General features: G+C 38.3%; 1 protein-coding gene across 2 annotated transcripts in view; it reads right to left on the minus strand.

The window, feature by feature from the left end:
• Window positions 1-18014, minus strand: part of TRAPPC11 (trafficking protein particle complex subunit 11) — a 49069-nt gene that overhangs the window by 23428 nt on the left and 7627 nt on the right. For both annotated transcript variants that reach the window (XM_060652882.3, XM_060652881.3), the window contains exons 6-18: window positions 14943-15042; window positions 14534-14607; window positions 12696-12792; window positions 10511-10644; window positions 9475-9622; window positions 7649-7742; window positions 6830-6909; window positions 6649-6727; window positions 6511-6565; window positions 6026-6171; window positions 5268-5329; window positions 5025-5157; window positions 3495-3625 (exon numbers count right to left, since the gene is read on the minus strand). In XM_060652882.3, the coding sequence (XP_060508865.2) occupies window positions 3495-3625; window positions 5025-5157; window positions 5268-5329; window positions 6026-6171; window positions 6511-6565; window positions 6649-6727; window positions 6830-6909; window positions 7649-7742; window positions 9475-9622; window positions 10511-10644; window positions 12696-12792; window positions 14534-14607; window positions 14943-15042 (1333 nt within the window). The remainder of the gene's footprint in view (window positions 1-3494; window positions 3626-5024; window positions 5158-5267; window positions 5330-6025; window positions 6172-6510; window positions 6566-6648; window positions 6728-6829; window positions 6910-7648; window positions 7743-9474; window positions 9623-10510; window positions 10645-12695; window positions 12793-14533; window positions 14608-14942; window positions 15043-18014) is intronic.

The raw sequence follows: 18014 nt of genomic DNA on the forward strand, positions 1-18014 counted from the left end.
GGCTGAAGTCGGACGCTTAACCGACTGCGCCACCCAGGCGCCCCATACAAGCTGATTTCTGAAAACATTTACAAATCCCAGAGAAGCAAAGATTTATTCTTTGTTTCACTGGACACTACTATCTACTATCTTTTTTAAAAAGAGCTTTCTTTTTACATGGCTTCTGTGACATCCTTCTTGACTACTTCCTGTTTTTCCCTCAAAGGTCTTTTCTTCTTCTTGTCCCCTTAATTCAGAGGCTCCACAGGCTCAGTCTTCGGCTTTCCGTTCTACTCTCTTTATGTTCATTTCATTGCAGAGTTTATCCATTTTTACATGTTCCGTACCTCTATGCTAATATTTCCCACATTAAAAACTAACACTGTCCTATTTCCTTAACCAAAAGTTCATATCCACAAATGTCAAGAGGTTAATTCCACTACCACCCAAATTTAGCATGTCCCAAACTCAATGCACATCTACCTTCCTAGAAGAGCACACTCCTTCTGTGATAAACAGAGGTGAGAATAAAGGGAGAGGACTGAAGGGAGACCTCTTTCTTGTGCATGTCTATGGAATCAACATTCTCATCCATTCAGTAAACAGCAAGAACTTCCCAAGAGCTGTCTTCTATCCCAGCAGATGAGTTATCTTACAGAAAATTCTTATTAGTTACGTTTAATACTTGCCTTTGAGTTTTCATTTCTATCCCATGCTTCTGAAACCTAAGTACTACTTTTTTTTTCTTCTGATTCAGATCTTGAATTTCAAATAACACATATTCAGAATATAATCTAACTTTAAAAACGAACTGCTTTACATTTTAACATTTTAAATTAGTTTTTAATTAGTCTGTTTGTTGTTTAAGAAAAGGGGGGAAAGAAATGGAATAGTAGGATATTAACAGCAAAAGTACAATAAGAATCTCTCTATTCATCCTCTAATTCCAGATTTAGAATATCTCCCCAAAACTGTCACCATCGAGCAAAAAAAAAAAAAGTATCTGACCTGGGAGAGCTTACATGCTAACAAGGAAAACCAATGACTTACCAACGAATCACACAGACAAAAATGAAACCACAGGTGTGGTAAGTACTACAGAGGGCTACGGCCAGGAAAATCAGCTAGGCAGGGGGGGGTGTCCCTGAGGAAGTAAGGCTTTTAAGGGGATAAAACATGAAAAGGAATTAAGAAGAAGTAACATCACATACTCCTGTCCTACTACGGTGTGATCTCAATCACATGTGGAATCTGTAACTCATAGAAACAGGGTAAAATGGTGGATGCGAAAGGTCGGGGTATAAACTTCCAGTTACAAGACAACAGGTTCTGGGATCTAAGGGGCAGCATGGCGACTATAATTAATAATGCTGTATTACATACTTGAAAGTTGCTGAGACAGTAGATCCTAAATGTTCCCACCACAAAACAAAGGTAATCATGTAAGGTGATGGATGTTAAGTAACTGTGGTCATATTCTGCAGTATATGCGTTTCAAATCATCTTGTAGGTACACTTTAGCTATAAAATGCACACACAAATGAATCGCTTTTTGGTGGGGCTGGGGGCAGGGGCTGTCCTTTATTCTTTACCCTGTACACACACCCAGCAATCCAGACTTCTCTATTCATAGACGCCTCCCGTAGCCCTTTCTTCCTTCCCATCCCCACCGACAGCGTCTTCATCCAAGTCCTCACACGTTAGTACTGGGAAGCACACTAAAGAGGCTCCGGTTGGTTTCCAGAAGATCCTTTCTTTCTATTTTGTCACTGGAATAAAGTGTCTTAAATTCTAAGTTTCATGCTCTTGCTTTAAAGTCCTCAAACTAGGGGCACCTGGTTGCTCAGTCAGTTAAACATCTCACGGTCTGTGGGTTCGAGCCCCACGTCGGGCTCTGTGCTGACAGCTCAGGGCCCGGAGCCTGCTTCGGACTCTGTGTCTCCCTCTCTCTCTGTTCCTCCCCTGCTCATGCTCTCTCACAAACACAAACATTAAAAAAATGTTTTTCATATACAAATAAATGAAATTCTCCAACTACTCAGAAGGAATCTTTGGGTAATCGTTCAAAACTGAATGAAGCACACCGGTCTGCAGGTGACCCAGGTTCAGCCAACAGATTCTCTTACGGGGTTACTGCTCAGTTGTGAAGACAGAAAAATCTAGTAAAGCAGGTGACGCTCTTTCTTTACCACTGTCCAATAAATAGAACATGAATAAGTGAATGAATAAAGAAACCTTTAAATGCGCTGAGCTCGAGTTCCTGTAAGCCACGGAGCCCTGCCTCCCACGGGCCCCTCGCTGCCCACACGCCCGGAACGGGAACGCCTGCCTCCGCCCGGCGTTTGCAACTGCCAAGCCTGCTCCCCCTCTCATCTCTTTATAGCTCCCTTCATCTCATCGTCATTCTTGAAACTTCCTCCTTCTTCTCTGGCACGCCTACTCTAACTGTATTTCTGGCTTACGCCACGTAATTTAGTCCTCGTTACCTACTAGGGCAATCTGTGAGTCAGTCCTGGCCCCTGCCCCCAGAACGCTTCCATTTTAACAGAGCTGACATATGCTAAACGTTCGCAGGCTCACCTCGATGCTAAGAACACTGTAACTCTCATTAAACGCTTGCTGGTTAAAGGCTCCATGTGCTTTCTGGGGGACCAGAAGATAATTATCTATTATGTGAGCTTATAATCGGAATATTTGGAATGTAATCAAGTAGCTGACCACACTGTAACACACTACAAAAATGTGCAAGTGTATATAATCCCGGCCCTGCAGAAAGAAAAAGCTGCTTATATGTGCACACACAGAAAACGTCTAGACTGTTCAAGAAGTTACCAGCAATGACTTCTGGGCAATGGAGTTGGACAGAGCACGCTTACTTTCCATTTTATATCCATCCAGTCCACTTTACTTTAACGCCAACCGTTTAGTAGTTTTATAATAAAAAACCAATACTGTTGTTAGAATACAAAACAAGGGATTTAAAAACTAAATTACATTCATCCTGAATAGATCTCATTTGAAATTCAAGTTATGCATCACAAAAGATAAAGTTCTTACAGTTCGTAAGGATGGAATAATAACAAAACTTAAAGAAAAGTGTAAGAGTAAGTAAAACTTGAATGGCTGATACAGAAGTGAGAACTATAAATATATTTATTTTCAGATAGAGTTTACCAAAGCCCATTTGTTACTATGAAACCATTATGACCTAAAATTCACTAAGCTCGTTTCATCTAATTTAAAATAAGCTACATTAAGATATACACATGCTAGGGGTGCCTGGGCGGCTCAGTAGGCTAACCGTCCGACTTCAGCTCATCTCACAGCCATGGGTTCGAGCCCCGCGTCGGGCTCTGTGCTGACAGCTCAGAGCCTGGAGCCTGTTTCAGATTCTGTGTCTCCCTCTCTCTGCCCCTCCCCTGCTCATGCTCTCTTTCTCTCTCGAAAATAAACAAACATTAAAAAAATTTTTTTTTAAAGATACAGGGTAAAAATACATTAAAAGCGACCGTTACCTGATTATTGAAGCTGACACAGAGCTTGGAAAACCTAATGGGATGTGGACAATCAGCCTTCAGATAGACATCACACCGCACAGGAACATCAACATGAAAACTTGGGGCGTGAAACTTGGCTTTGCATTGAACTAGAAATAAAACAGAGAGAGCAGAGTCACACAGTACAAGACCGTCTAGACAAATTATTCTGATTCGTACTTACTCTTCAGAAAGGAAACACCTACATGGGATATCCTTCTCTTTTTTTTTTAAGTGGTTTTTTTTTTTTTTTTTTTTGAGAGAGAGAGAGCATAAGTGAGGAAGGGGCAGAGAGACAGAGTCACAAGTGGGTTTTGTACTGACAGTGCAGACACAGGGCTCAAACTCACGAACCGTGAGATAACCTGAGCCAAAGTCGGATGCTTAACTGACTGAGCCACCCAGGTGCCTCTTTAATTTTTAAATTGTTTTCCCTCTTTTTATTTATTTGAGAGAGAAGGAAAATGAGTGGGGAAGAGGGAGAGGGAGGGAGAGGGAGGGAGAGGGAGGGAGAGGGAGGGAGAGGGAGGGAGAGGGAGGGAGGGAGGGAGGGAGGGAGGGAGAGAGAGAGAGAGACAGAGAGAGAGAGAAAGAGAGAGAGAGAGAGAGAGAGGGAGGGAGGGAGAGAGAAAGAGAGGGGGAGAATCCCAAGCAGGCTCCATACTCAGTGCAGAGCCTGATGCAGGGCTTGATCCTACTATCCTGGGATCATGACCTGAGCTGAAATCAAGGGTCGGACACTCAAGTAACTGGGCCACCCAGGCACCCCTACACTGGCATTCTTACTGAATTCTGCACTTGAAGCATTTCAACACATAAATGTAGTTCACTTAAAACAAAACAAAACAAATTTAAATAAAACACAACTCCAAAACTACCTTTAATTCTAAAAACATAGTTGCTGGGGCGCCTGGGTGGCTCAGTCGGTTAAGCATCTTACTTCGGCTCAGGTCATGATCTCACACTCCGTGAGATCGAGCCCCACGTCGGGCTCTGTGCTGACAGCTCAGAGCCTCGAGCCTGCTTTGGATTCTGTGTCTCCCTCTCTCTGACCCTCCCTCGTTCATGCTCTTTCTCTGTCTCAAAAATAAATAACCATTAAAAAAACAAAAAACAAAAAACAAAAAAACCATAGTTGCTCCTGAAATGTAACGAACACAGAATTTTAAAGGGAAAAAAACCATTTTGTTCTTTTTAACTTATTTCAAAATACCTGCCCAGGCATTACAGAATAAACTCTTTAAATAACTGTCTTTTCAAATGCATTTCAAATCACATCTAAAGTACAAACAGGCAAGGTAGATTTTAATACGTAAACTAACTATTTAAAATTCTGAACATCTTTTTAAGTCAATGGTGAGGGAAAAAAAAAATCACAATTTTTATCTATAGAACGATGTATTTTGAGCATTCTTTCTTTGACTTTCTTATTTATTATTCTCTATCTATTCATTTTGTAGCAAAAAGGATAACCTCTCTGAGGTAACACGGTAGATGCCAGCTACCCACCAAATGGCACAAAGTCCTGCACTCCTATTGTGAAAACATTGCTGCCGGCCAGAGAAACTCGGTCCGCCCACAGCTTCTGAGCCGTTTTCACTGCTAAGATATCACAGTCAGGTTCAGGATCAGGACTTTCATTCTGCACCAACACAGAGCACAATTCATTCAGCCAGTTACAGAAAATACACAGATACAGATCTAGGTATACATATCCCCAGGACATATTTTATACAAAGAACTCCAACCTACCATCAAAACATTTATGAGGTTCTTTTCTATCCGAGATTTCTGGTCATCCTTCAGAGTGGAAGCTAACATGAAAGAAGGAAAAAAAGCTACAACTGTAAGATGAGCAAGTAAGTCTACTAGCCCCACCGAAGGGATCAAAATACCATAGAAAAAATATGTCTTCGGGGCGCCTGGGTGGCTCAGTCGGTTAAGCGTCCGACTTTGGCTCAGGTCATGATCTCGCGGTCTGTGAGTTCGAGCCCCGCATCGGGCTCTGTGCTGATAGCTCAGAGCCTGGAGCCTGTTTCGGATTCTGTGTCTCCCTCTCTCTGACCCTCCCCTGTTCATGCTCTGTCTCTCTCTGTCTCAAAAATAAATGTTAAAAAAAAAATTAAAAAAAAAAAAAAAAAAAGAAAGAAAAAATATGTCTTCTAAGACGGCTAAGCACCATTCCAGACGACGTGCAACAGCACAGCTTTCTATGTTAGCCCCAATGCTCTATATACTTGCATTTGAACTCCATATGAAGAATCGTTTCATGTCACGTTTAAAAAAAAAAAAAAAAAAAATAGGAAGAAGAATTTTGTTCTTCTCAACTATCATGAGACCTCGACTACAGTAAGTTCCATGAAAGTAAGAGTCCTTTCGCTTGGCAAACTGATCTGCACATGGTAAAAGTACTAGCAAAGATTTGAGAATTATTCTTTCAGTTCGAAGAAGCTTAAAGATGCTGCATAATTTTAAAGCATCAGAATTTTACTGTAAGAGCACCAAGTTACCTCTTCCAAGGAGTTCTAGGGAATAAGTAATGTAATCTTTTAACTGGGCCATGAGGTAGGAACACTTCAGAGCTGTAGTCAATATGGACGTGAGCAGGGTCCACCACCCTTCACTCCGATAATCACACATCACGTAATCCAGCAACCTGTCAGAAGGCAAAATGTCAGACATGCTGAAACGGAGTCACAGGAAAGGGCCTAAAGACTCCGTGGAGAAAATAACGTGCCTTACCCATGTTATATACGTGTCAGAAAACTTACTGAAATAGTTTAACAGGTATTTTCACATTTAGCTAAACGTGAGGTTTCCTAAGACCTTGAGAATGATTGTACCAACAGATAGTACTTGAAAAAAATACCGCAGAAATGGAGTTTAATAGAAATAGAAACATGGAAATAATCAATCCTTCAAAACAAATTTCTCTTCTGATTTTGCTGTAAGGTAATCGGATTACTTAAAAAAATAAATAGGGAACAGGACTCACTTCAAAGCTTTGGTATAATCCTTTGCATAATAATATTCCTCTCCCATTTGAACCACTGTAAAGGAAATAAGATTTGTATGTGTATAATTTTAAGTTATTCAAAGCTGCATGAAACTGTGGCATATTATGGATACATACTTAGATGACTTTTCATTCTTGGACACTTATATTTCTTAAATTGTGCAACAGCATTGCTCAGAAGAGTTATTATTATTTCCTGTTAGAAGAGAGAAAAGTGTGAAACATTCCAATAAAAAGAATCTCATGTTTTCCTCGACTATTCCAAAACATAGTTTAGATTGGGAAACAAAAAACTTACAGAGTGAACAACACTTCTCTCCTTCAGCTGAATGGCAAGAATTCCCACCTTTTCTTTTTCAGGATCAGAAAGATCAAAACCTGTGTAAGATAAGACGCAACCCATTTTAGATAGCTCATTTAACATAAATCCTTCATAGGCACATTGGATGTGTATACTCCTTGAATCCTTTACTTTAATATAACGTATTTAAGATTCTTAGACATTCTAGAATTTTAAAGATCCTAATAGACAGCTTTATGAGCATGGGAACTTCTCTGTGATCTCTGTTCTGAAGAGAACATTACTGAATTCAGCATTCTCTTGCCTAGCGATATCAACCACCTGATGAATAATATCAATTATCATTCTCAATACAGAATACACTTTCTGGAGGTTAAAGTATATAATTGCTTAACAGTTAAAGTGTGATTGCCACAAAAATTGCTAAATTAAGTATCTATCAAACAAAAAAGATACAGAGAAATTTTTAAGGAGATACAAGTTAATACTGTTTTAAAATATCAAATCTAATAAATCATTAAAGTTAACTGGAATTAAAATATTTAAATAGCCTAAAGTGGCTTATTAATTGTGACTTTAAGAGATGTCCGAATGTTTTAATCATACTCACATCTTTAATTAGAAGTTATTCTAAGATGTACTGATATAAATAAAACATTCTAAAAACTAAAGAACTGAAAATCTTTAAGATGCTTTAAAAAACACATTTTTGCCTCAACATAATGTGTTATGGCCTATATAGCCAATGGAAAAACTGTGATAGCAATTTGTGCCTTTTGAGGTTGAGAGAAAAGAAAGGAGGGAAAAATTATTTACTTAGTACTCCTTGTCGCCATGATCTTTGTCCATAAAAGTCAAGAACACCTGTTTGTGTTTCTAACGGATCAGGATTGGGATACATCACAGAAGCCTGTAAAGTAAAACACAACCCTAAATAAGAGTTTATGTAGCCTCTCGCAAACCAACTCTCTTCAGTCTTTGACAGAATAAAAACATTTCCAAAAATACAAATACCAAATACATGTTCAGATATCATAGTTGTGAATACTTCAACATACACTAAATTTTCACAAAAATTGAAATAAATGTTTCACTTAATATTTAGGCAGTATCATAAAAATTAAATTGAATAAATCAGTCTGATTGTGACAAATGATTTCATAGTAGCTAACTCTTCTACATTTCCTTTTCATCTTTGCTTAAATAAACCAATAAAAATGTGTTACAAGTTATGCTTGATGTTTATTCCACACATATAAGTGCTTTTGTGCAAATGAAAATACAGTAATGTGACAAGGAGTTTTAAAAAGAAGACACTATTTTCCTTCCTTATCACTTGTGTATTCAATCCTGGTATTGTCTGGGGAGGGATATTTTTGGCACCAGAATTTGCAAATTTATACTTTTTTCTTTTTTATAATTTTTTCCCTCTGAAACGGCACAGAGATATAACGCAAGTACATTGTTGAAAAATACAGAAAACATCCGAAAGGAAATGAATAAAAATTTAAATTACTTATAAACCTATTACCACTGTTGACAATGTATACATTAGTCTTCCAGATTTTGTACACAAACATTTATTTGTTATTAACTGGAATAATTTTTCAACCTGCTTTTTTCCTTTAAATACATTCTGTAAATTTCACATCATTATCCTTCTGAAACATTATTTTTCATGGCTGCCTGCTGTTACATTTTAACAAATTCCCTATTGTTCATTTTGTTATTTACATTTTACATTATAATTAATAAATCTGTCTGAAGAACTTTATAATTAAATCTTAGTATTTATCTCTTAGGATCCCTTATCTGCCTTAGACTTCCTGAAAATGAAAATTATATGCAAATAATATGGTAGAAAATAGTCTGGTTATATCATGGTTTAAGGAAAAAAAAAATCCAACCTTTTAAGTACTAATATGCAAACTCTGTTTTTGGACCAGTTTTTTAAGTAGTACTGTTGATAATATTCATCTATCTTCAGAGAAGAAAACTGCAGATTTTAAAGGACAAAAACTGATACAACTATACAAACGTAGATGTATTTATACATGTACGCACCACGTTATTTTAAAAGTGCTTCTGGGGAAACTGGTATCTAACTATAATCACCCACGAGAAAGGCAAAATGAAATGTTAAGAAACTGCAATTAAAATTCTGCCACAGATTCTTAAGAGTTTTCCACAGAGAAAAACCCCAGGAAGAGAAAGAAGTCCAACGTCATCCTCTCTGGTGGGTCAAAATAAAGCACATTCCTCCAAAGTCCTTCAAACTCCTACAGCCGTGATCAGTGGAAACAACACAATGGAGTTATGTTACGGCACAGACTAAACTGTGACTTTTTTTTTTTTTTAAACTGTGACTTTTATTTGAAAGTAATTTGCTCCTGTCTAAATCACTAACTTATTGTCAATCATAAACTGGTTCTTCACAGAAAAACTTCTGCTTAATCCACAGGTGAAAATTATTTTCAGGCTAAAACTGAAAATAATCATAATCCCTAAAACTCTTAAAGATAAAAACGGATGATATTCAAAGGCTTGGAAAAAAATGATCAACATTAATCAGTCTTATCTTCCTTCAAGAGAAGGTTAATCCACTTCCTAAATGCCACGTAAGCCAGGAGTTGGTAACTTACCTCATGGTTACAGAGGGTTTTTGCAAGTTGCTTCCGCTCCTGGGCATAGTATGCTGCCTGCTGGTAATAGAAACCAGGATTCTGAGTTTGAATAGCTGTCAACCCTAACTTAATAGCTTCATCAAATAAATCTCCAAAGGCCTGGAATCTTAAAGAAAAAAAAAAAAATCAAGAAAAAAAAAGATGAAAAAGAAAAAGGAAAGAGAAAGAAGCTTACTTCTAATAATTATTCATTCTCAAACCATAACCTCAGCAGACTGTGTTAAAATAATGCTAATGAGGAACTGCAAATTTTGGGGGTTTCTTTGTAAATACGAACACACACTAATTATAGGCTATAGATAAATTCTGCGTTTAAGTCAACTCTTCTGTACTGGCAAACCTTGATAAATATACCATCAAAGTGTTATGTCAACATAGTTCCCACCAGTCAGAAACATCCATGTTTCTGGGAACAATTTCACTTTGGGATTGTTAAACATCATTCTCAAATAGCAAGTTCCAGGCCAGCAGGGCTTTTGTTTTATTCCCTGCTATAGGCTCAGTACCTAGACATGTGGCAGAAACTCCGTAAATACACGTTGAATGAGAGAGACGGTACCATGAATTAAGTGATTTCCATTAAGGAATTCTATGAATCAATATCTACCATTACTGGAAACATACTTATGCTAGATCTCTAAAAACCCACTTACTGACAAAAAGCTTAGCTCCATGTAGAACTTAGAGTCCATGCTAATTCCATCCCTCCAAATCCCAAGTATTGAAAGAAAAAAAAAAATTCCAAAAGTACAATTTAAAACATACTGTTTCGAGGGGCGCCTGGGTGGCGCAGTCGGTTAAGCGTCCGACTTCAGCCAGGTCACGATCTTGCGGTCTGTGGGTTCGAGCCCCGCGTCAGGCTCTGGGCTGATGGCTCGGAGCCTGGAGCCTGTTTCTGATTCTGTGTCTCCCTCTCTCTCTGCCCCTCCCCCGTTCATGCTCTGTCTCTCTCTGTCCCAAAAATAAATAAAAAACGTTGAAAAATAAAACATACTGTTTCGACATCCATGCGGCGTGCTCAAAAGACAACTCTGCGCTTCCGATTTTTTTCTTACACAAGTCTATGTGCTTTCGGAACTGAGCGATTGCGTCCAGTGGGGTGTTGTGCTGAAAACACAGCCTGCAGATCTGCAAAATGTGGAATCAACCCCAAAATAAAGAAGAAAATAAGGTCAAAAGGTATATTCATTTAAAAATATGTAAAACGTGAGACGCACTTTAAAAAGACTATGAAATTTCCTCTCAGGTTCTTGGCAACGGAATTGATTTTCTCTATTAGAATCGTTATGCTAAAACCAGAGGTTATGTCTCCTTGATGAAATAAAATTATTCCATATTTGCACCGTATACCTTAGAAAACCTTCTTAGAAGTATAGAATAGGGGCGCCTGGGTGGCTCAGTCAGTTAAGCATCCGACTTGACTCAGGTCATGATCTTACAGTTTGTGGGTTCGAGACCCGCGTCGGGCTCTGTGCTGACAGCTCAGAGCCTGGAGCCTGCTTCAGATTCTGTGTCTCCCTCTCTCTCTGCTCCTCCCTGCTCACGCCCTAACTCTCTCTCTCTCTCAAAATAAATAAACATTAAAAACAAAAAAAGTGTAGAATACACAAAAATTATACTCAACGAAGAACACAAAGATTGGTGAAAATTAAATACCACCTCCCCAAGCACAGACTATAACTGTCAGCAAGCTAAAGATTTTTCTGTACCACAATTACAGCACAATGGCCTCCTTATCAAATAAGGATTACAGAAATTCTTGAAAGCTTTTTATTTGGAATGCTATTTCAAAACAGTAATAATCTACATCGACATAAGGTAAAAGGAAAAACAGAAGAAACACGGCCTAAATTTATTTCCATATGCTTATCATCAGTTTTATTTGTAACGTACGAGGAATACATGAAAAGTTAAGTCTCTCATCCATCCCTGCCCCTCAGCCATCCAATTTCCTGTTCCAGAGGCAGCCAGCTCCCAGTATGTTTCAGAATATAGTCTCTGCACAGATAAGTGTGTGGTCATTTATATATAACTTATCATTTTTAATAAATAGTTTCACAATATGTTTAGTGATTCACTTTTTTTTTTTTTTACCTAATATTCCATATCAATAAGTGGAGCTGTCTCATTCTTAATAGTTATAGAATATTCCCTTGTCTGGAGTTATAAGTTACATTAACCAGTCACTTATTGCTGGGTTGCTCCCAATCTCCTCCTACACAAGGTGCAATAAATATCCTCACATGCGTGACTTACAAGTCTTATTACTAGCACATACATTAGATAAATTTCCTGACATGGAATTGCTAGGTTAAAGGAAACACCCCCTTTCAATGCATATAGTTACTGCGAAAACCTTCTCTATAGATGTTGTACCAGTTTACATTTACACAAGGAATCAAAGTGTCTATCCGCCCTCACGTCACCATCCCGGTGTTAGCCGTCTTTAAAACATGAATGTGGAAAGATTAAAAGCAAAACAAAAACCCCTCGCTTGCCTTCTGCAGGCATCTATTTCTACCACATACAATCTGAAAATGCTCAAATAACAGGTATAAAAGTTTCCTCCGAGGTGAACAGATACGCCTTTTCTATGGCTGTGCCATTAAACCAAGGGAGGCTTACATAGTTTGAATGTGTTGCATCTTTAAAAATTCACGACTATAGGCAGCTTTCTTCTCTCTCTCTCCCTCCTATTCCCACTGAAAAACAGAAGCCCCTCGGGGCCCCTGGGTGGCTCAGTCAGTTAAGCATCTGACTTCTGTTTCAGCTCAGGTCATGATCTCATGGTTTGTGAGTTTGAGCCCCAAATCGGGCTCTGTGCTGACAGCGTGGAGCCTGCTTAGGATTCTTTCTCTCTCCCCTCTCTCTCTGTCCCTCCCCCATTTGCGCTCTGTCTCTCTCAAAACAAATAAATAAACTTAAAAACAAAAACAAAAACAAAAACCCCTCCTAAAGGAGTCTTACAAAAATAAAACTGCCCTAAGGGAGAACTCTGGGACCCATAAACTCGAAAGCAAGCATTACAGCCGGTTCTGCTACAGAACCATCGCAAGAGGAGAGCCTAATTAATCAAATACTCACTTTCAAAGCAAGTAACTAATACGGATTTTCAAATTTCAAAAAGATAATCTAATATTTAAAGACATGTTTTCTTCATTTGGAAGTAGAACCATTACCTTGTAGTTTATAAATCCTGCCATTGTCTTAATTTCCAGAATATTAGTTTCATGGGCTCTCAATTCATGCACAAGATTATAGGCGGTCCTATAATTCCTAATGCAAACATGGGGAACATGGTTAATTATGATATAAGTAAATCTCAAGAAAAGATTCCCAAGAACAAATTATTAGAAAAAGGAAACACTTCTTAGCACTGAACAGTTTAGGAATAACTTATACATATCCATCTGAAAAATGATGTTGATTACTAGTATGTGGGAGGAATCAATGACTTTTCACTAAGAACAGAACCATTGCAAGTGCATTGTTCTGTCATTAACGTCTGTCAATAACTGATAGAAAGTAAGTTGAAAACGAAAGTAGACAACTGTCCAGAATTACGTTAAAAAGTCAGCATTCTGTTAAAAAGAAATAAGCTTTTTTTTAAAAGCACCATTGTGAGCTTCTCCAATGAACAGAAATTGTAATAGCACAGAAGGTGCTAATCGAGACAGGGCACAGGTCAACAGCTTTTAAACCCAAGTATGTCTACAAGTTCAGTGGCCACTGCCGATCTCGGGCACCGGCTGGAGAAGGGGGAGTGGGCTGAGACAGGAGAGCCTGCTAGAAGAATGCCTCCCCTGAGGATGGAAGGGGATGAGAAAATCTCCAGGCTTCTCCAAAGACAACTCTTTGCTCCTAACTTCCCCTGGTAAAATTTGTCTTCCCAGAATTACCTTTGAGAAGACTTAGAAGTGGTACCATGGGTACAAAGTGAACTACGTTGAAGCCAGTTACCATCCCATGGAGTTGCTGACATTTACACAACACAATCTGGTGTTCCCCACCTCAACAATAACAAAAAAGATGTTTCTGCAATATTCCTCTGAATAGTAGATTGACTTTTGTTTCTCTTATTCTTCTGCCCTGCACACTTAGCCTCTCTTCAGTTTTTATTCCTATGTTACACTGCCACACTCAACCTTTAAAAACTGAGTTAAAGTTAGAAAAAAATGTTTTACTAAATTGTGCTTAGTAAAAGCAAAGGAATAAAATGCGTAACCACTACCAACACATACACAACTACTCTTCAAAGCTCTAAGCAGAGCCTTCGAATGAAAAATGATGCTGAGATGTATAAACTTTAACAAAAATTTAATTAAAAACAAAATCATGGGGGCCCCTGGGTCGCTCAGTCGGTTAAGCGTCTGACTCTTGGTTTCAGCTCAGGTCACGATCTCCTAGTTTGGGCAGCTCAGGTCACGGTCTCAGTTTGTGGGTTCAAGTCCCAGATCAGGCTCATTGCTGACAGCATGGAACCTGCTTGGGATTCTCTCTCTCCCTTTCTCTTTGCCCCTCCCCTGCTTGCTTTCTCTCTCAAAATAAATACATAAACCAAAAAAAAATTTTTTTAAATAAGTAAAATCATAGATTAACTAACTAAATGCACTATACATCCTCAGAAATTCATCGTATTAGATAAGGAATGTTTAACATATATTTAGCAGTGGAAGTCAGTCAACACAAAGATTTTACCGATTATACAAATAAGTAGTCAACAGGATGGGAAGAATTTTAATGTTTCTTTAGATCACAAAACGTAATCAAATTAGACCAGAAAGCTTTATGAGAGTATGAAATTTACTTCTGATAATAAAACGGAAATTCTTTTAAAATCTCAAAATATTATATTCCATTCATCTCTAAACGAATCAAATACTACATACACGAACCTAACCAACATAAACATTTTAAAATTAATTAAACTTTTGTTGAGATTCAGACACTGCCATTAATACGTTACTGTTAACATAAAGATAAGAAAAATTTAGTATGACAACCATTAAAAACTTACTTCAGGGCATTTTGTGTATCTTGTTTCAATTCACTGAAGAAAGCTATTTTGAACTGATGTCTAACAAATAAAAGCTGAAAAAAAAGAATAGAAAAAATATCATTACACATACTCTCTTATAATGTAAAAATTACGATAATGTTTATTAAGAGGAAACACAAAAGTATTCAAAATTAAAGATCAAGAATTACTCCAACAAACAAGTATAGTTAAGGAAGCTATAAAAATCTCTAAGAACTTTAAGGGCAAAAAGTAGAAAGAGAAATTAGTTTTTAAAAGCTTTTAAAAAAATTTAAAAGCATAGAAGCTATTTAAAAACATCAAAGTATTACAGACATTTAAAAAACTCCTCTAAAATAATCAATCATGAATGCTTCTATTATTTCCTTCTTTAGGAAAAATAATGTACCTGGTGTGTTGTCTTATTCAAAAATTCTTTATGAGATTTCACTCTTCTGATCTCAGTGTAGTAATAAGTCTGTGCATGTTCATAAAAGGCATTTTCTAATCTGTTTAAAAAAAAAATCAACATTCAAACACTAAAGTTATTTTAAACCAAACTATTCTCAAGAGTCATATTTGTAAGACCTAAAAGTAAAATCATGACAGAGATAATGTCTGTAGCTTACTTCATGATAAAGATAAAAAGCAAAATATCCTTAATTTCTAAATAAAAAATGTAAAGACCCCCAAAACCATTTAGTTATTTATAATCCACTCTTTTATTTTATACTTTTATAGGAAGTGTGAAAGAAACAGATATACAATATTCATTCAATTTGACTATTTTTTCTGATTTTAATATTTAAGGTTAAAGGATAAGAAAACTGATGGAAAAAAGGACCAAAAATGAGAACTGGCAATTGACAGAAGAGTAGCATTTACAGGATTCAAATCCCACTTTGTTCCCTAACTTTGGGATAACATAAGAACAAAGAAAATTTGACCACAGACAGATAAACAACTCAAAGCTCCTTTTGTGAAAATAAGTATGTATCAGAAGTATCTGCCTACGGCATGAAAGAAAGCTAAATTCACAGTCAGATAAAGGCTGGACTTCAAGGCTTTTCCTCCTCGGAATAAAACACAATTTTGAAGCTGTATTCAAAGAGTTTAGGTACATCTGAGGAAAATATGCTAAGAAAAAAAATGGCTAAGCCTAAACTTTAAAAATTTGCTATTTTAAGGCAAGATTTTCTATTTTTAAAACTACACTTTTTAAAATGTTAAAATATGAAAATAATTAAAGTTAGGTTCTAACTTTGAAAGAACATATGAACCTAAGCTGAACTATAAAGTCTTATAAACGGGTAACCTTTGTTTTGAAAGACAAAATACGATTAAAAAAAAAAAAATCTGCTGATTAGCATGACACTGATAGTCTACTGTCCTAAGACGAAGGCCTTTGGACTTAGAACACATTTTTATAAAAGAAAAATGCTTAACTCATGAGAAGCTTGACAATTCTTTTAAGTATTTTCACTTGAAATGATCAGTGAACCTCTGAAGCACAAGAGTCTCCTGATCACTCAACACATCACAGGAGTTTTATACACATTCTGTTTCTTTGACATTAAAAAAAACACATTAACCAGGGGGGCCTGGGTGGTTCAGTCGGTTGAGCATCCGACGTCAGCTCAGGTCACGATCTCAGAGTTTAAGGGTTCAAGCCCCGCGTCGGGCTCTGTGCTGACAGCTCGGAGCATGGATCCTGCTTCAGATTCTGTGTCTCCCTCTCTCTCTGCCATTCCCCTGCTCATACTCTCTCTCTCTCTCTCAAAAATAAACATTTTTAGGGGCGCCTGGGTGCCTCAGTCGGTTGAGCGCCGACTTCGGCTCAGGTCAGGATCTCGCGGTCCGTGAGTTCGAGCCCCGCATCAGGCCCCTGTGCTGACAGCTCAGAGCCCGGAGCCTATTTCAATTCTGTGTCTCCCTCTCTCTGACCCTCCCCCATTCATGCTCTGTCTCTCTCTGTCTCAAAAATAAATAAACGTTAAAAAAAAATTTAAAAAAAAAATAATAAACATTTTTAAAAAATAAGTAAATAAATGAATATTTAAAAAAACTTAACTGAATCACTTAACCTTGTAGTCTATATACTTACTATGTACATCAAAATGTTCTGAAAGCACACAAATGAGTGAGGATGCCACCGGGAACTCTGCTAACTCCCTCCCGGATCAGACACTGAATATGAAGATTTACCGATATTCAGCATTACCCTCTCTCTTAAGATGAACTATCCATATGAGGAAAGGTGTAATAATGTCTTCCCTCACGTCCAGTGGACGGTCTTACCCCTGGTGCTCGCATCTCTATTTTGGAGGTCCTGGATCCAGAGCACTTGCTTTTTATATCAGTAATTTCGACACAGCCCTCCTTACTCAAATGTGGCATTATCCCCAGTAAGACCACAGCGGTTAAGGGCAGAAGCCACAGTTTCTGTTTCTCTTGCACCCACGATAGCACTCAATTTGAAAGCTGAGGAAGACGTTAAGGCGGGGTTTCTCAACCTCAACACCACTGGTGTTCTGGACCAGGTAATTCTTTGTTGTGGGCTTTCCTGTGCACGGAAGGGTGCAGAGCAGCACCCCTGAACTCTACCCACTAGATGCCAGTATTAGGAAGCCTCAGTAGGGGCCCTGATACATGTCTCCAGGCATTCCCAAATGTTCCCTGGAGGCCAAAATCCCCACAGTGAAGAATCAGTGGATGAAGGTGCAGGATGGATGGAGGACAATGGCTTTCTTAAGGAGGCTGCATGCGAACTCAGCCACAGAAGTGGAGTAACAGAGCCCAGAAAAGGGAGCTGGAAGGCAGGAGTCCTACAAAAGCACGGTGACAGGAAACAGCGCCGTGAACGGCGCAATACTGCACCGTACAGGCAGGAACTGTCAAAAGCCTGGAGAGGAAGTCCGAGGCCAGCTGGGGGGCTGGGATGGGCCTTGGTGGAGGAAAAGCAGTACGAGTGTGCTACCAGTTTCCTAGGTATCTGCCCCCTCTCTGTTCCCCAGAGGTCAATGCTCACAGTTGAAAACACAAAACGCACCGTCCTCTCCTTCCGCGTTCAGGGCAATCATGGCAATTTCAGCCTCAGCACCACTGATCTGACTGAGTATCCACACTACCTACTGTTTATCATTTTCCATGCGGAGATTCTACCTGCTGACTGCATCTGAGTTTTCTCGCAGTTCATCCTTTCGTTTGTTGCCTTTTCAAGCTCTCTACTGTGGAATTTATACTTCTCTTTCCTAAAGTTGTGTCGTTTACACACCAACGGGAATGACCTATTACTTCCTATAGGACATCACTTCCAGAAGTTTGCTTCTGAGACACAGGAACAAATGGAAGGGAACTAATAATCAAAGATTGACTACACTGTTCCTGAGTTTAAGAGGGACACTTACACAGAATGAAAAGGCAAACCATCTTATGGTCAAAATCAGTGAAAAGGTTCAAGTCTAAAATACAACCTGGCCAA

The sequence above is a fragment of the Panthera onca genome, chromosome B1, assembly GCF_046562875.1.
Source record: "Panthera onca isolate mPanOnc1 chromosome B1, mPanOnc1 haplotype 2, whole genome shotgun sequence".
Taxonomy (NCBI): Eukaryota; Metazoa; Chordata; class Mammalia; order Carnivora; family Felidae; genus Panthera; species Panthera onca.